Source organism: Pseudoliparis swirei, chromosome 4 (assembly GCF_029220125.1).
Source record: "Pseudoliparis swirei isolate HS2019 ecotype Mariana Trench chromosome 4, NWPU_hadal_v1, whole genome shotgun sequence".
Taxonomy (NCBI): Eukaryota; Metazoa; Chordata; class Actinopteri; order Perciformes; family Liparidae; genus Pseudoliparis; species Pseudoliparis swirei.
Window position 1 is genome coordinate 20,153,010 of NC_079391.1, and position 20,019 is coordinate 20,173,028.

At 42.9% G+C, this 20,019-nt stretch overlaps 1 protein-coding gene and 1 long non-coding RNA gene across 2 annotated transcripts; both read right to left on the bottom strand.

Moving 5' to 3' along the window:
- Positions 1-1,671: 1,671 nt before the first annotated feature.
- LOC130192411 (synaptotagmin-5) lies at positions 1,672-19,423 on the bottom strand. Its single transcript, XM_056412391.1, has 4 exons — positions 18,424-19,423; positions 4,981-5,152; positions 3,907-4,073; positions 1,672-3,439 (listed from the first exon to the last, which is right to left on the bottom strand). The coding sequence occupies exons 1-4, from the start codon at positions 19,081-19,083 to the stop codon at positions 3,290-3,292; spliced, it is 1,149 nt and encodes a 382-aa protein (XP_056268366.1). The 5' UTR covers positions 19,084-19,423; the 3' UTR covers positions 1,672-3,289.
- LOC130192412 (uncharacterized) lies at positions 14,226-17,127 on the bottom strand. Its single transcript, XR_008831382.1, has 2 exons — positions 16,724-17,127; positions 14,226-16,140 (listed from the first exon to the last, which is right to left on the bottom strand). It is a non-coding gene; the product is annotated as an uncharacterized LOC130192412 (long non-coding RNA).
- Positions 19,424-20,019: the final 596 nt, after the last annotated feature.

The window sequence follows — 20,019 nt, forward strand, 5'->3', positions numbered from 1 at the left end:
CATGTCCCGTCTAACTCACATCAGAAAGGCTCCGATGTCTCCTCGGGTGAAAGCAGGTGCACGGTGACGGGCAGTAAATGTCAGACCATGGGTCTACTAGCAAAGGCAACTGAAGCAGCGCAAGACTAAAGGAGTGAGTCACTGGTGCGTCCTGTAGTTTGGTGTGCGGAGGATATAGAAACTCCATAAGGCTGGAGATCATTAGCTCCAAAATCATGAGCCAGATTTAATGGTTAACAATGATAGTTTCTATGCTAATGTTCCACCACCAGATAGTTTCCCACACAAGCCGTCAGTGTAGCCGTCACATACATGAAGACAACTTTGTCAGTATGATCCGTTCAGCGCTTCAGAGGAAGTTACTGCCGGTTTGTGAACAGACGTGGGATCAATAGCGTCAACACAGTCAATGGGGCTATGAGTCAGAAGCTGCTGCTTACTGAACTGGACACAGTTAGCTCCTGCTTCATTTTCATTCTTTGCACGGTAGAGAACAGAGTGTCCCACTCTGTGTCCTGCTGGTGTATTTTACATAACTCGTTTGTGGTTCACTGTGTAGCAATACGCAGCAGCACCTGTTTCCCTCTGAAACTCATTTGGTAGAACTAAGTTTAATATGTGATACAATAGTGAACAGTTTGATGAAAGATTGAACGTTGGTCCTTTTACACAAGGCAACATTTTTCTGTTTATAAGTTGTGACTTATAGCTTCATTATTAGTTCATTAATCATTTCTGGATTTATCATTAGATCAGCTAATAAGACCAACATTTGGGTTGCTTTGACATTTCTTTCTTCTTTTTTTACAATACATAATACATAATATAATTATTAGGGGATATTATGAGGAATATTCTGAAGAATGTATTGTAAAACATGGAAAAGTAAGATCACTGTATTATATTTTTAACTGTAATGTTGATTATGTGATGTTTTGTGGTTATTATAACTATAGGATGACTCGGGTATGAATGACATGTTTTGATTCTGGGACGTAGTCGGTTTCTCCTAAGAGATCGTAGAGTGTCTATTTCAGGCGAGAGAAGCTCTTATTTTGAAGCCACCTTATTTTGAAGAGTCTTCTGAAAGCCGGAAGTGTGAAGCAGCTGTGATCTCTTGGGGGAAGACCACGTCTCCTGTTTAACAGTTAGCCTATTAACACGCTGTATCAGCAGAATCGGAGCATGACGATTCCCACTAATCAATGGGGCCTTAAGCTCAACGAATGAGAAATGATGGCTTTAATAAAAAACAGTGTAAGGCGCGAGATTCAGTCTCTTTACGGATGGTCAAAAGACAGAAACCATCGGTCTGTTCAGCAGCCGGATGGGCTGTGGCCTTGGAATCACTTGAGCGCGTCCAGTTATGACCTACACATGTTGGGTATGTAGTTATCAGTGTGATACTGTTTGATTTCTTAAAATAAATGATGTTTATTATAAATTCCTAGCTTCGAGACTTCTTACTCCAAACACCAGGCTCTTCTTTTAGAACTTTAACAACTCTGAAACTCACAGTGCATTGGATCTAATGTTGCTCTAGATCAGTGATCTTTGCTCTTTATTTTGTTCCATAGTTACGGGGCAGTCTAACTATTATTTTTCAACAACATATAATACATTGTTTGTCTGCCCAAGAAAAACTCAATAAAATCCACATCTTTGGCAAAATTATTTTATATAATATATCAATTTATTTGAAATTCTTTGAACCTATTCCCTTTTCAAATATACAGTTAAGACAATACATGCCACCAGCAGGCATCTACATGGTACATATATTATAAGTACAAACAAAACACAATAACTCCTCCCTCAAAACACCCACAAAGTTTATTATTAAATGTCCTGCCATTATCGAATATGTGACGGGTGCCGAATGAATATCTTATCTCAATCAAAATTATCTTTAAACCCACTTCAGTTTGTTAGTCTAGAAGTCAAATTTTTCCAATATTTTAATTAAAGTTTTATGAAGATTACTTTAGTCTGGGCTCTGTAGCGTTCATTTAGTAATGTATGGTCAAACAGGATGGTTTAAATGTAGCCACGAGCTTTTGGTCCTGGCTACATTTAAACTGAGTATTTTTAACGTTGACAATATAACGCCAGACAAGCATCTGCTTGAGCCCAGAAATTATGCTGTAATAATTTGTAAAATATTATTATTCATACTCGAACTGAGTAACAATATTGAAATTGTTTTAATAGTCTGAATTAATTTCACTTGACTAGCTAATATTTACCCGTGCAAGGCTCTCGAAGCTAGGCCGCATCTATTTCAGTTGTTATTTTACAGATTTCCATCGACTGCGGAATAAAAATTAAAAGTCATCATGCAATCAATTGAATTTGTATTCTCCATTGAGGCTCCCGTTGTATTGGGAGGCGGCGTGAATCAAAAATGGAGTCACTGCAGCAGATTGTGTTCAATAATGAACGGCAATAGCAAGAGAGCCACGGTGCACGAGTAGTGCACGACACTCAATAATACTGCTGCTTGGCCTCACGTTGCACTGCAACACGGCAGACACGTGACTAAGTGGGTATTCCCTCTTGTATTTATCTGTTTTACCTTATTGTTGAATAAAGTGGGAACTATTATTAAAGTCTTGAAACCTCAGATGTATAGTATTCACAACGGAGCTATGGCCTCTGTGTATGTTTATTGTAGCTCAAGAACAAAACTTGGAAATCCTCTTGGGAATTGGAAAACAATAACCCTGCAGGCCACCGCAATGGCCTGTTACATACAAGAGGTGTTTACGGTCCTGAATGTAGACAAATAGTGACACAGTAATACACCACAGCAAAACCATGGCGACACAGATGTTCCGTAACATTCAACATTGACTTGTGCATCCTCTGGGCAAAGTACAGTACGACAACATCAGCGCAAGTCTCACATAACCACAATGATACAGTTATACAGACGACAGTTTTAATAGGTCACAGTGGAAATTATCACAAAGGCAATGCAGGCTACAGAGTACTGTAGGTATGGAGAAAGCTGCTGCACATCCAGCTCCATACAGTGTTCAGGGCTTCTCTCTTGAAAGCTCTGCAGATACTTCTGGACCATTTGGATGAGTTGTCTATTCGATCTGTTGAGTAAAGGAATGGAGATCTATCAAAGTTGCCAAAGCGACCACAGATAAAGTAAACAACAGACCCTTAGAGTAAAAGGAAATACTTTGAAGCGTGTGCACCCCAATCGCATGTCATTCCCATTTAACTCCACCTCTCTTTGATTCACTGGGCGGCGGAGTGGACAATCGGTCTGTAAGACCTACAGTACATCTGATTGGACAGCGTGCCAGTGAGTTATCTCAATTTGCCGACGACTGCACATTTCCTTCCAGTGTCCCTGTCCTGCCTCTGAGGTATCGCTGCCAATCGACACACGACCCAGACTGCTGCTCTTCGTGTAGAGACGGCCCTGTGGAAACAAGAGATAGCTGAATTAAAAAGCTATGAAAGACACGTCAGCATTTTATTATACAATTGCATGTTGCTGTTTGATATGTAATGAATATACAACCCGTTTTCACTCCCAACACGCCTAATAATGCAGCTCAGTCTGTGCTCCATGGCGTCTGACACCATTGAAGGTGTTGTTAGTGTCGTTAGTCACGTGACTTGCTCGTCAGTGAGTCAGGTGAGTAATTAGTCTGTCAAGTTTACGTCAACCTTGCTCTTTTCCTAAACGTAACACATTTTCGATGCCTAAACCTAACTTCCTGTGAAGACAGAAGTTCTTTTTGATAAGACACCATGCATGTAACAAGCGTAAATTGACACGTTGGCGTCATTGAAAAGACGGAGGCGAGAGGGGTACCTAGAGCGTCATAGTATGAAGCTCAGTGCCACTGACCAAGCTGCGTTACATGACACTGCATTATTTACCTGCATGACTATGAACTCAAGCACCAATGGCAGCTGAGTGATGTCACCAGAGGGCAGGTCGAACAGGAATGGGGCGTTCCAGATGGGGTTCGGGCCGCCGGCCCCTTTAGTCTCCTTGGTACCAATTACTTTCCCATCCTGTCGCAGGTTGATGACAACGTAGTGGTCTGTCGGGAAGAAAATATACATGCATGGTCATGATTTTGTTTCATTTATTTCAGATTTCTTTTCATGTCATATTTAGATAGTTCAACAAAGGTTTTGCAAATATTGCTCCTGCTGCCTCCTCTCCTCACCAGCACCATCAAAGCAGAGCTTTAAATCAGATGCAGTGAGACATGATACAGACAGGAAGGGAAATGACAACGAGCTGATCGGGTCCTAATCGGGTTATACTACAAGCCAATCAGGGATCCGGTCTGTCTGACTGTGGTCTGAGGCCGCAGAGGACAAAACAGACAGAGGTATGTGGGATCTTATGAGCAGCTTACAGTGAGAGTACACTGACAGTATCTGCAGCCAGGAACTTGTGGATTTTAAAGCTGTTTGCAAACGTTAAAAAGTCAACGAAGAAAGGGTTCAAATAAATGTAATAATTAATTAATTAATTTCCCCCTCTATAAAAGATAAGTCAGTTCTTAAAGTGCCTATACAGAATATTGATCACATGACTACTGTTGACTTAAAGGAGATGATAATAATGTAATGGTTAACAGTTCAGTTGGCATAAGTGAGCCTCAAATTGGTAAGAATAAGAACTCCTGAGAGAATTGAGGCTTTTAAGATGGAACTTAAAAACAAATGCTGGGATGAGGTGTATGCTGATGATGCATTTTCTACCACTTTTTTGGACTTATACAATAAGCATTGTCCTATTAAACAATGCAGGGTAAAGGATACATATATAGGAAAGCCATACATGACAACAAGTTTGCAAAGAGCGTGCAAAAAGAAAAATCACAAACAGAACTAGCATTACTATCCAAAGAGTTGTTGACAAGAGCTTGTTGTTCCATATCATAACACACATCACATACATATTACATAAGGCAGTGACGAAGAAACTATTTTTACCTGGAGCTCCTGGGATCCGTGTGAGCTTGGCCAGATTCTCAGCTTTTCGGACCATCACCTTGATGCGCTGGGCCGGCGTCTGGTACTGCAGCAGGATGAACAGCTGGCCCAAAGCCCGCGGCGCAGACACCGAGCTCTTCCTGCCACCCAACGTTTCCTGGGAACTCACACTCTGAGGTTGGGAAGGAGAGATAGATAAAAATGAAGAAAGATTTAGCAAGAGGGGGGAAAATGTTTTTCACGGAGCAGATGTGTCCTTCGTCCTTTCTGAATGAAACTAAACCAAGGAAAGAAACGAAGAGAATGGAGCGGATAAATGCTGTAAAGCACTTCAAACGCCACGCTCGTGAATATGTTTCCACAGTGCTGTCAGTGACCACTGTCAGAATTTCAGTTCCCCTTCATAGCGATTCGTCAGGTATCACTGCCTGTCAAAGTAAAGGAGCAGGTCAGGCATTCAACTAGAATCAGCTTTTCTTCACCTGAAGAATAAAACTCAAATCATTAAAAAAAATTATTTGCGGGATCTTGGATTGACCTGCCTGAGGAGCTTAGCTGGGCTGAAGTCACATACATGTAATATGGTATCATGTAGCTGTCAGGGTCAAGCATTGTGTCAGTAGGGGCGAGATCCCCCTAGCGACGCTGGCACTCAGTGGCACCTCAGTGGCAAGTCTGTGGCAAGTGCCGCTCGGTGCCAGTACTCAGCGACAACTCACTGGCACCTCACTGGCACCTCACTGGCACCTCACTGGCAACTCACTGGCACCTCACTGGCACCTCACTGGCACCTCACTGGCAAGTCTGTGGCAAGTGCCACAGACTTGCATAGATAATGTATTTTTTTAGACTTACTTAAAATATGCAATACGATATTGCTGTACAATACTGCTGTACTATATTGAATATTGTTTTGCTACTACTACGTTTCACTTCGTAATATATAACACTTATATACCATGATATGTATAATGTACCCGCCTTTCTTTAATAATAAAAAATATATAATTATTTTTTTTACCATGTCATACTGTTATACCTCCATGAAATTCTCCTTTGAGGAGATGCCACTGTTAGTCTAAAGTTTAAGCACTGGCACTCAGTGACACTTGCCGGCACTTGCCATCAGTTGCCAGCAGTTGCCAGCAGTTGCCAGCAGATGCCACTACTAGTCAAAAAGTGCCACTACTAGTTAAAAAGTGCCACTACTAGTTAAAAAGTGCCACTACTAGTCAAAAAGTGCCAGCAGACGGAGGGTCGGCCGCAGGTGCCAGTCTGCGACGATTTAGTGACAAGCTTCACTGAAGTGCCCGGACAGCGGAAGAAATCACTTTCATGATCACAGAATGGAGGAGCTGCGGTTTAGCTAGATAGATAGATAGATAGATAGCTAAAATAGCTAGATACACAGATGGATGTGTGTGTATATATATATAAAAAAGACACTAATTAATATATATATATATTAATTAGTGTCTTTGTACTGACAATATGCAATAAGATAGTGCTGTACATTACTGCTGTACTATATTTAATATTGTTTTGCTACTACTACGTTTCACTTCGTAATCTATTACACTTATATACCATGATATTGTAACGTCTCGGACGTTATGGCACTGATGACACGGAGACGGGACGGCGTTATTAATCCTCCCTTTATTGGGCATCCACCAACACAGACAGCGTGTTCCTCTCAGCTTAGCAGGTCGAAAGTCAACAACAACGGTTCCCGTCAACCACCCTTAACTCCCGTTTTCCGACAGGTTAACCCGCCTCCCTCTACTCCGCCAATCACAGGCACGCCCGACCAGCATGCACGGTGCCACACTTTGATTGACAGCCACTTCACAGGGTCGCTACAATATATTACGAAGTGAAACGTGGTAGAAGCAAAACAATATTAAATATAGTACAGCAGTAATGTACAGCACTATCGCATATTGTATGTAAGTGTCTACTAAAAGACACTATATATATATATATATCCATCTGTGTATCTAGCTATTTTAGCTATCTATCTATCTATCTATCTATCTATCTAGCTAAACCGCAGCTCCTCCATTCTGTGATCATGAAAGTGATTTCTTCCGCTGTCCGGCACTTCAGTGAAGCTTGTCACTAAATCGTCGCAGACTCGCTACCGCGGCCGACCCTCCGTCTGCTGGCACTTTTTGACTAGTAGTGGCACTTTTAACTAGTAGTGGCACTTTTGACTAGTAGTGGCATCTGCTGGCAACTGCTGGCAACTGCTGGCAACTGATGGCAAGTGCCGCAAGTGTCACTGAGTGCCAGTGCTTAAACTTTAGACTAACAGTGGCATCTCCTCAAAGGAGAATTTCATGGAGGTATAACAGTATGACATGGTAAAAAAAATTATATATTTTTATTATTAAAGAAAGGCGGTACATTATACATATCATGGTATATAAGTGTTATATATTACGTAGTAGTAGCAAAACAATATTCAATATAGTACAGCAGTATTGTACAGCAATATCGTATTGCATATTTTAAGTAAGTCTAAAAAAATACATTATCTATGCAAGTCTGTGGCACTTGCCACAGACTTGCCACTGAGGTGCCAGTGAGGTGCCAGTGAGGTGCCAGTGAGGTGCCAGTGAGTTGTCGGTGCCAGTGATTGCACTCGCCCTCTCTCCATTGTGTTGCCAATTCCACCACCCATCCCATAATAATACAGACATCACTGCACTAAGGCCCTCAGGATAGAAGTAATAGCTAATGTGTACGTACATATGACGATATTTTGCTTCCGGTTTCATGTCACATCTCATGAGCATTGAGCGTGAGCTGAGCCGGCCGCCGGCAGCAGAGTGTGAAGGCGGTTTCCGGTTCACCGCCTCGGTCTGTCGCTAGCACTTTGCCCTCAGACACCGTCACTCTCACTTACACCGCCTTTTAACAAGGAAGGGATATTGAACCCTCCAGCAATGGAAAGATTTGTTTTGTTTTTAGTGTTGTCCAAAGCTTTTTCAACCTTTTCAGTAAATGTTTCAGCTGATCGTCGGCCCCCCACCGCACGCTGTTTGGAGGCCTCTTTCTCATCATGAAACCTCAAGCATTTTTTTTTTTGTTGTTGTGTCTCTCTGAGACGGAATTTCATCACACACACTCAACATCGGAGAAGCCATCAACCAGAATTTGGAATTTGGTGTTTTGAGTTTGAGCCCGGTCGGTGGTCCCCCCCCAACCCAAATCCAATCAATGCGCCACTCCCCACTTGGAGCCCCGCATATTCAAATCCACTTTTTGGAGCGCATTGCATATTCAAACCCGCGCATTTGGAGCCAAACCCACTTGGAGCGCATTTGGAGCGCATTTAACCCACTTGGTTCAACAATTTCAAAGGTACGTAGCTATTTTTGGGGCTAATGTTGTGGTAATGTTATTTCAACCTGCTAGCTAGCAGATAGATGATGCTAATCTTAGCTGTGGTAATGTCATTTCTACCTGCTAGCGAGCTAAATCTGGTTAAAACATTAGGTAACAAAGTAAGATTAATTACTGCAGATTAATCACTGTATTTGAGTGATTGTTAATGGTTAGTGGTTATCTTTCAAATGATGCCTGTGAGGCACTTGACGTTGAGACTGGTTGACTTCCAGGCTGCTTTGGAATAAGGATACCTCTGAGGCAGCCACCAGTTTTTGGATAACTCTGAGGCATCATAGGTAGTGTTGACTGCCAGGCTGCCTAGTCGTTGGTATACAGGTTAACTCACAGGCATCCAGTTGGTTTTAGATACCTGTAAGGCATCTAGACGGACATTAAGAGGGGCTGACTCCCAGGCTGCTTCCTAACACTGGTTAGCTCTCAGGCAGCCAATTAGCTTTGGATGCCTGTGAGGCACTTGATGTTGAGACACTTGATGTTGAGACTGGTTGACTTCCAGGCTGCTTTGGAATAAGGATACCTCTGAGGCAGCCACCAGTTTTTGGATAACTCTGAGGCATCATAGGTAGTGTTGACTACTTTATATCAATAAATAACTACTTTAAAGACTTTAAAGACTACTTTATATCAATAAAGAACTTCAGAAAGCCAGCTCCAAACTATTACACCCCAGTGTCAATAAGTGTTTCATTGTCACATTGGTATGTGCATCAAATCTGAATTTAATACTGTGTTCGTGTCATGATATGTCTTTCCCATTTTTGTTAAGCGAAGCCAAGGACCTGTGCTCCTCCGTCGGTGCTCTGGCTGCCAGGAGCATCGAATTTAAAGAAGTGGCCATGCTGCCGGCATCAGACCCCACTGTGGCCACAGGGAGAGCCACGGAGTTCAAGTAATTTGCAATATTCCACATCCTATATCTGGGCTCTGACAGGTTTAATAGACATTATTTATCCTGAATTTATGTTTATCTTTTCCTCCAGACAACAGCTCCAGCACCTCGCCAACCAGGTGAGGTCAAATGAGCACTTGACCTCCTCACGCACACCTTGGGGCCAGGAATGGTAGAGGTGGTGGTGGATATTTTAAAGTTAAGTGTTGACACACACATTGAAAATATTAACAATTAGCAATTTGTTGTTTGTTGTGTTCATTAATTAAATATCTTCATGTTCTACATCACTGTGTATGTGTCGTGAATTGGAAGTGTATTGAACTTGGCATCTTGATTTAACTAGTCTGATAATTTAGCTAGCTGGGCCTGAAATCGCATGGTGTAAATTACAGATCCGACATGTTAGGCATGTGGATTAAGGCAAATAGTCATGGTAACACAATATGTCAACACTAATTTCTACAGCTTCACATAAGGGTTTATTCCAGTAGAGTGTTACAAGTTAATGAAACCCCAACTTACATTAATTATTTTTTTTAAATGTATCGTCAGAGGACACACACATGATGGAGGAGAGACATGACTGATGGGGTGTGACATATTCTTTATTGAAAATAAAGGCCAAATACAACCCTCATACACACAGTAAAATGGTAAAAACAAAATTTCACACGCAAACAGCTTAGTTTACTAAGCACTAAGGATGGCAGAATTTAATACACTATAAATATTATCTAAATATTTTATTGGGGCAGTGTGGGACAGGTCGGAAAACTGGGGAAAGACTAGTTACGGGTTCGCTGTCTTCGCCTGGCGCTTAAATGCCCGTCGTGATGGACAGTTTGTATCTGCCGCTTGTTGTGGTCTGTCTTTGAATAGTTTGCAATCAGGTGGAGCAGTCCTCCTCCTGATCTCCTCCACCGTTATCTGGTATCTTTGTAAAAATAATTTCTGAGTCACACTCAAAGAAGGTTTCAATGTTTCAACAATATTATTCGTAACAATATTAGGATTTCATCTTCTTTACATACAGTACAGTATTGTACACATGTAATGTCTGTACATAGCCCTTCTGTCTTTACTGCCATCCCAACAGATGTTCCTATAACCCAAAACTGTGATGGGCTCTGGGAAACCAGTCACATGGTGAAAAGGGACATTTGAGATTAGAGTGAAAATACTAGTAGGTCGAAACTCAGTATTTTGGTGAAATTGGGTTTTGATTCAATTATTATTCTATAACATGTCTATCATCCCTAAACATATCTACTTGTTTTCATTAATTGAATGTGTTAAAATGTGCTTTAATCAACCAGCCAGTCTATTTAGAACCCTCTCTTTAAAGTTGTTTTTGTCAAAATTCTATTCCATGAAATCTAACTGATCAGCTGACTTTGGGCAATCATAACATTTGAAACAGACAAATAATGAAAACATATTTGAAACAAGCTTGAAGTCAGCTTCCAAAAGGTCAAATTTCACCATGTGACTGGTTTTCCCAGATCCCATCACAAATGGTCTCAGCACTGTTACTACCACACTACCACTAAAAATATAAACCTGTCTTGAAGAAACCTATGCCTAGCTGTGCACTTCACCTTTGCTCCGATGCCCTGAGCATGTCCTCAAAAGGCTGTGGACATTCTGAAATGCCGGCTGGGATGGGGCAGTAGGGCTTGGTGGAGCAGCAGGGCCGGATGGGGCAGGAAGGGTGGATGGAGCAGCAGGGCTAGATGGGGTTGGGGCTGGGGCGGAGGCTCCACCAACCAGTGGTGACTGGTGGAAAATTGCGATCTTTGCAGATGGTCCTATAAAGTAACAAGAAGTAACCAAATTTGCTATATGAGGAGATGAACTAGTGTTGTAGTACTCGAGTCCAGATGGCAAGATAAAGAATAACTTACCACCTTTTGACACCTGCAGGGCCTTCCGCTTGTCCGCCTCTACTGTATAAAGACATTGCAAGGAACTAATAAGTATTTTTGGGGAATTATTGAAGTCATTGTTAAATGTCAGTGTGTCAAAGAGACTTTCTTTCGTCATTAAAGTAGGTCTAGGTTGAACCTTACGCTTCCTGGGCGCCATTTCTTCATGAACTGAAAGAGAAAGGCAATATGAGTGTGATTAGTATTATCACATAATGTTAGGCATATGCAATGTTAAAAATAATCTGGCAGATTTATTCAATAGGCCTATCTGTATGAGGAGGCATGAGGACAATTTAACTAAGGGATATCAGTCTACAGTCAACCAGTCTCAACATCAAGTGCCTCACAGGCATCCAAAGCTAATTGGCTGCCTGAGAGCTAACCAGTGTTAGGAAGCAGCCTGGGAGTCAGCCACTCTTAATGTCCGTCTAGATGCCTTACAGGTATCTAAAACCAACTGGATGCCTGTGAGTTAACCTGTATACCAACGACTAGGCAGCCTGGCAGTCAACACTACCTATGATGCCTCAGAGTTATCCAAAAACTGGTGGCTGCCTCAGAGGTATCCTTATTCCAAAGCAGCCTGGAAGTCAACCAGTCTCAACGTCAAGTGCCTCACAGGCATCATTTGAAAGATAACCACTAACCATTAACAATCACTCAAATACAGTGATTAATCTGCAGTAATTAATCTTACTTTGTTACCTAATGTTTTAACCAGATTTAGCTCGCTAGCAGGTAGAAATGACATTACCACAGCTAAGATTAGCATAATCTATCTGCTAGCTAGCAGGTTGAAATAACATTACCACAACATTAGCCGGCCCAAAAATAGCTACGTACCTTTGAAATTGTTGAACCAAGTGGGTTAAATGCGCTCCAAATGCGCTCCAAGTGGGTTTGGCTCCAAATGCGCGGGTTTGAATATGCAATGCGCTCCAAAAAGTGGATTTGAATATGCGCTCCGCTCCAAGTGGGGGTAGCGCATTGATTGGATCAGAGTTTTGGGGGGCGGGACCACCTTCCGGCGCCTTCCAGGCAGCCGCTGCCTGGAAGGCGCCGGTGAGGGCTCAAAACACCATCGAGCCAGAATTTGATGGGCATGATTGCATGAACATGATTGCATTTCTTCAGCCACATATTTGAAAAAGTCTATGGAGCTACAACAGATGTGGATTTTTGATTCACCAATCAGAAATTCCAACTCCAACTCTGCCCTTCATTTAAGCGACCATGAGGATGATTGTTGAGGTTCAGAGCACTCGAATCTCTTTAGAAAACCCTTTTTTCCTGCAGCAGGTTCTGACCCCGCACAGTCCTGGTTCTGGTTCTCCCGTGACTCCCTTTTCTCTAACGGCTTTAGGTGAAATGTTAACAAACACTGTTTTTGTATTAAACCAGACCATGATCACTAAGTGCTGCCAGTGCCTTAACATAACACTCGTTGAATAAGTATTCCTTTGTCACTAAAAGTAAATGTATTGTACTGCAAGATTAAATAATTTGGCAGAAAACCACTGAAATACATTGACAGTGAACATATATTCACATTCTTTGCAACTTTCCAGATATAGAAGCTAATAACATTTTCTCATTATGTTAAAGAAAACACAATCCGCTCGCCAGTATGTTAATATGATAGTGTTGGCTCACTAGAGCTGGTGAAGAAATAAACACCCAGCAAGTTAAAGAGCCAGAAATGTTTCTCATGATGTGCTGGAGACCAAACCAGAGCCAAAAATAGGAATGAATGGGATGTTAGTAGACAACTTTATGCGAACAGATTAGCCATAAAAGTGTGATAGTCTAGAGGTATATACGGCTTGAGTTTGGGGACTTGCTGTAATGTTAAGTATCAAACTCCAACTCGGCAGCCTTGTGTGACCTTCAGCTTCCCCCCGTGCCAGTCGACCGAGCCAAAGCAGTGCTGTCCTTTTGTGCAAATCCACCATCTGAAATAAGCCAATTTTACAAATTTAAAGCACAGCTCGAAATTGTGTTGCGCCAGACTAAATAGGTGGCCGAGGATAAAAGCAGGGCAAAGAAATCTGCATGATTACCTCAATTATCGCTTGCAGCATTTGGCAGGAAGATTCTTTTGGGTTTCCCATGCTTTGTTCTTAAAGCTGAAGGCAGCAACAGATCTTTAAACATCTATTTTTCATTTTTTTAAAGGTTGTTTTGGACAAAATCCGGTGATGATACATAGTATTTACTGAATATGTTGATCAGTTGTTCTTAGTTCTGTGCATTTTTATTCATGACTGACAATAGAAAGCTGAGGTTTGCAGAGAATGATATATGATGAACAAAGAGCCTGCATGCAGGAATGTAACGCAGATTATCCTGACAATCAATCGTCGCCCTGTCGTGAACGGGCTCCTTTTGGGTTGAAATGAACAGACATTAAATTGCTGCCACTTTATTGCCCTTACCCCCAAGACATGTTGAAGGGGGGATATAATGTCGACGGATAATCACCAATACTCTGAACTGGTCCCATTACGGCGACCCGGTGCTTCACAGTAAGTCCAGAACGCGCCTCGTCATCCGGATTGGGCCTTGCAGCCCGAAAGCTCTTTCACAGCAGCTTCCTGCTCCACACCCACGCAGAGACACACACCTGGCAGCTGCTTCCAATGAGAAAGAGGAAGGGTATGGTGGATGTGTGTGTGTTTATGGGGGAGGATGAACCATACCTGGACATTAGAGGAGACCTAGATAAGCACATCGGGCTCTAATTTTCACATTTGTACAACATAAATGTGCCAAGCGCACAGTAAAAATTGTCTGACAAATTCTGACTGCCTGAGTAAAGTCCACTGAAACAACAGGACCCTCCTCCCTTCAAACTTCAGATATTAATGCCCTCTGGCAGCATTTCAACAGAACTCCAGAGGGCAGGGCATGGGTGTGCTGCCAATTAGCTGCACTCTGCTTGTTTGCTCTACAGTCGCGAACAACAACGTCACCATGAATAACAACAGTGGAAGAAACGCTAATGGGGGAGCTGATTAGACGCTACATTCCATCATGGATAAAACATGATAGGCGCCATTTATTGGAATGCATGCGTAGTTTCCTATTGTTAAATCAACAACAACAACAAAGCTGAATTGGTTAAGAGATTTTAGAAAGAAAACACGTCGTATTACATCCAGGGAGAGCTGTATGGGGTCAGATCAGTCTCAATAATGGCAAATGCACACAGAGAGACTCACAAATACACGCAGAACGATTCACAAATACATTCCAATGCACACATCATTAAATTACGATTTATTTGTTTGTGAATCGCTCCACATTTGTGTACGGGTTTTTGAGACCCCCCTGCTGTGTCTCGATTCGCAAATGCGTTTTTTTCAACATAGACCTATCTGTAGCCAATCAGATGTCGCCCTCATTTTCAACCAATCACATGAGCGTCATTTGCTTCATTCCGGCCTTAGAGGGGCGTGGCTTATCTCCGTGGCTTTACTCCGTGGAAACGGTTATCGTTTCCTTCATCCACCACGAAGAACTAACCACTAGTCCTGCTTTATACTTGTTGAGGACATCCCACAAACGTCGGAACATCTAACGCCCTCGTGTCTGAGTTCATAACATCACCCGTAGGCTCACACAGCTCGGTGACTTTCACCGACTACGTCTGAATAACTGCCGCTTCCAGCGCTGCTAGAGTAGCAGCAAGTTAGATTCACCAACAGCAAGACGTCAGTGATGACGGGTGTAGTGTCTCAACACTGATTGGCTTTTGCAACTCAGTCAGGCGAAATTTTCGTCAAAGTAGAAATATTTAATCTTGTGTGTCTCTCATTCGCCAAAGTTGAAATATTATTTCTATTTCTCAATGAGGCAAATGTTTTGAATTTAACAAGATTTATAAGATTAAACCAAAGTTTCAATGACTTACAACCAGTGGTGTATAAAGTACCCAAAAGTCATACTTGAGTAAAAGTAAAGATACTTGACTGGAAAATTACTCAAGTAAAAGTAAAAGTCACCTAGAATAGAATATACACTTTTATTAATCCCCAAGGGGAAATTAGTTCTCTGCATTTAACCCATCCTTAGTTATTAAGGAGCAGTGGGCTGCGGTGAAGCGCCCGGGAAGCAACTGGGGGTTCAGTGCCTTGCTCAAGGACACTTCGACTTGCAACTAATGGGGAGAGCGGGGATCGAACCCACAACCCTGCGGTTGCAGGACGGCCCTCTTACCCCACTGAGCTAAAGCCGCCCCTGAGAATGAGAATACTACTTGAGTAAAAGTATTAAAGTATCCGATTTTTGTTGTACTTAAGTATCAAAAGTAATTTTCTGATATTAAATGTACTTAAGTATTGAAAGTAAAAGTAAAAGTAAATGCTGGTAATAAAAAAACAACAAAGGGTCAGAATTTTGAGAATTATGAAGTTTATTTGTTTGGGTGCTGTGGCCGCCATGAACAAGGAGTATGAGCTAGGATGAACTTAGCAATATATGAATACTATGAAATTACTAAAATATAAAAACACGATTAACACAGAAAAAAGCAGAACCAATAGTAACAACCAAAATCATCACTTTAAAGTGAAAAATGTCTTGTTCATCTTCAAAAGAAGTTGATTTTCAAAATGGACAGATTTCAGTGTCGCTCTTCTGGGGCTGAAGACGAGTCCTGCGATGCTGAAGAGCCGTTCACATGGTGCAGGTAGAGTGTGTCTAGCTTCACAGGCCCTGATGCAGGTAGAGTGACAGACAGCAGCACACAGTTGGGAAGCATTTCAGCAAGTCAACGTGATCCACGTCTCCATCCAGCTGTTTGCTGCTGTCACGGGCTTGAGATGACGAAGAAGAAGTCCTCTTCATCAGATGAACTGGACCTGGTGGCATCCCCTAGCTGCAGGGAGGGTTTTTCCATGTGCTGCTTGATGTAGTCCATTCCTGAAATAAAGTGAGAGTATTACAGACATGATAGAATTAATAACACTTCCTAACATGTCATGACCCTAACAAACAGTTTTGTACAAAATAGTTTTTTAAATTTGAAGTTTATACATTTAGTTTCATGCACTGTCCGTGCATCCAGAGTTGATTTGTGAATATGTACTTGTATCTCTGGAGTTAAACACAACAACAGTCCCAAATCAATATCGTCGGCATTACTGGACCGTCACTCTTATAATATTAATACAAATAATTATAATAATGCTGTAATGATTAGCATTATATTATAGCTAAGACGACTCAAATCAACAAATTCTCACAACTGTCAACACTTCTTCAGCTCATTATCTCGCTAGAGATCCGTCTGCTCCACTCACGCTAATTGTCTCATTTAATTGACGATAGCTAGCGAACCTTAGCCTAACATACAACATACGTAGGACAATCAGACACCTGTCTTCCCCTCTCCTGCCAAAGATATAACTTACTACAATCCTGAGGGCAACACTGCTAGATATCTTAACAGGTTTATGATGACTAAACATTAACGTTGCGGCTCATGGGATTAATCTTAATTTACCTCAATGTGTTTCCTGAGGTTGGTGAGTTGTTGAAGGCCATATCTCCGTAGCTTTCGGTCGGCATAAGAGGCACTTCATCCGGGAGGAAGGAACTTTCACTCCGACAAAAGAAAAAAGTTCGCCCAAATATGGCCTCGGACGTTGATCTTGGTCCCCGTGGTTGTTCGAGTAGCTTCCATTGCTGCTCCACATGAAATGAGTCGTATCTGTAGCCGCTCGCTCGCTAGCATCCTGGGCATCACTGGGAAGAGAAAACACGCGGCAAGGACCACTGATCCCCAACCTGGTGCTCGTGCTGCGTTCAGGTACGCTGCGCTGTGTTCCACAACAGTCCCCTATGTGCTGCGTTCAGGTGCGCTGCGGTGTGTTCCACAACAGTCCCCGATGTGCTGCGTTCAGGTGCGCTGCGGTGTGTTCCACAACAGTCCCCGATGTTTGTCTAATGATATTTTTTTCCCGTAGTAACGAGTAACGATACTGTTTCAGGGGAAATGTATCGGAGTAAAAGTACAAGTTTTCATTGCAAAATGTAGTGAAGTAAAAGTAAAAGTAAACAGAAATATAAGTAGTAAAATAAAGTACAGATACCCAAAAAAACTACTTAAGTAAAGTAACGAAGTACTTCTACTTCGTTACTATACACCACTGCTTACAACAACTTCCTACATACATTGTGTATCCCTCTGCAAATTGCGCAACTGTAATGCTGGGAGACTCGTGGAGAGGGGAGGGGATGCGCTCATGGTTGACAATGAGAGCGACATCTGATTGGCTACAGATAGGTCTATGTTGAAAAAAACGCATTTACGCGAGCCACAGCAGAGGAATCTCAAAAACCCACAACAAATGTGTTGCGATCCACAAACAAATGCGGTGCGATCGAAAAAACAAACAAATCTTAATTTATTTATGTGTGCATTGGAATGTATTTGTGAATTGTTCTGCGTGAATTTGTGAGTCTAATTTATTCGTAATTTCTTCTGTGTGCATTTGTAAATCGAATATATTTGGGAATTGTTCTGTGCGCATTTGTGAATCTGTGTTTGCGTTTGTGAGTCTCTCTGTGTGCATTTGAAATTATTTAGACAGATCTTAGCCCATAGAGCTGCACATGCACTCATTGCCCGAATGGTAGTTACAATCTACACGCACGCACAACTGAAACCACACCTTGCTTTATGGTCTATTTAAAGCAGGGTCATTTTCTCAAAGACTTCAAAGTTGTCCCATGATGGCCACGAGAAATAATACAAGTTTAAGGCACTTCTGCATTAGAATCTGGATAGAACAGATGATGCATGATGCCACTCACATGTCTATCTGTTCAATATGAAGCGACAGCTACTAGCCAGGTAGCTTAGCTTAGCATAAAGATGGGAACGCTCTAGCGTGCATCTCCTGTAGATAGATCAAACCAACAAGATAGGACTGCTGATCATGAGCTTGTAAAATAGAACAAGGCACCGAGTAATTTGTGAGGCCTTGATGCAAATTGTGAGCAGCTCATAGACAAATGCGCATCCTTGCATTGACTACATTGGTTCGGCCTGTTTGGGCTCCGGTCCAGTTGCTGACTGCCAGGTCAGAAGATCGCCAATCTGCAATCTTCAGTGTTTTTAATAATGTTTTTTCCACTGCATTCTTCGCTTTTGAAACTCAAATAACATAAAATAAATGAAACCACACATTTGCCGTATACCTTTTTCAACTTGCTTTTGGACGAGCTGAGCTGCCTTGTGTAGGTGCTGGTGGTGTCAGGCAACAAATCCATCTGCTCACAGGGCAGCTCCAGCAGCCCCAGCGCGGCCTCCCTCAGGCCTGAGAAGTCCCTGCTGTAGACAGCAAGTCTCAAGGTGCAGCCGCGCAGCTCTTCCACGGAGCCCACTTGCAGCACGAAAGTTTCGCCGTGGAGGTCCGGGCTGAGGCTGCGGCGCCGAGAGGCTATCTGCTGAGGGGTGGGGCAGAGGGGAGGAAGGCTGGCCCGGACAAACAACCCGGCGCGCCTTCGACTGGCCCCCGAGAGCCCCAGGATGTTGACCATCAGGGTGCCACATGCCGAGGAGAAGAGCAGGGAGAAGTGAAGGAGAGGAGCCGGCTTGGAGGCGTTGGAGAGAGAGTTAGAGCCATACTGAGAGATACATAGCCCCCTCTGCTGGGCAGGAGCGCTGGCAGCACCAGCAGTTAGTTGGCTGCTTTCGGCGTAAAGAAAACTTTCGCCGCCCACGGTGCTGCGGCGACCCATCGCCCGACGGGACCTGGACACCAGGCCCAGCTTAGTGAGGGAGGGCAGGGAGGCTCTGCCGCGACGCCGAGGCTTATTGGATGAGCAGGGAATCGCCGGGGTGCTGAGGCGACGCATCGGGAAAGAAGACCCAGGAGATTGCACCAGTCTGGTCGGGCTGTGGTCAAAGGGCAGGGCGGTGAGGTCATCCTCGGAGGGAGAAGAGGTGCTTTTAAAGGAAGGCAACTCCAACACGTTGCCATCCAGCTCCTCGTACTGCTGCTTGACAGGCTGGGTGCACGGCGACGGAGTTAAGGTCACAGTCACCCTCTCGGCGGGATGAGGAGACAGGAAGATGGCCTCCTTGTCCGCCGATGAAAAACTCTTCCTTCTGCGATAGCAAAAGACGCAGCCGAGAACCAGGCAGGAGCAGAACACAGCCAGACCCACAGCCAGCAGGATCTGCAGGTGAACTAGGAAGACAGTCGCAGATTAATATTGTGTTTGAGGGGTTAAGATAAGATAAGATAAGATAAGATAAGATAAGATATTCCTTTATTAGTCCCTCAGTGGGGAAATTACAGGATCACAGTAGTATAGCTCACTGATAAAACGAATAATAAAATAGAAACAAGTAATATAATAAGCATTAAAAAGAAAACATCAGTAGAATATAATAAGCATTAAAAACAGTAGAATATATGTACAGACTGAATAAAAAGTATATATATATATATAAACAAAGTATATAAACAAAAAGTACTTCAGCATATTGCACATGTTGTTGCACCAGGTAGTGGTAGAGTGATAAAGTGATAAACTGCTGAGTGACCAAGTTCAGTTTGGTTGTGAAGTGGCCTACCGGGAGCTCAGCCGGTTGTGTAGCCTAACCGCAGCGGGAAGAAAGGACTTGCGGTACCTCTCCCTCAGACACCGGGGATGAATCAGCCGGTGACCGAAGGAGCTGTGCAGCGCTACCAGAGTGTCCTGCATGGGGTGGGAGGCGTGGCTCATCATGGACGACAGCTTCGTCATCATCCTCCTGTCCCCCACCACTTCCACGGTATCCAGAGG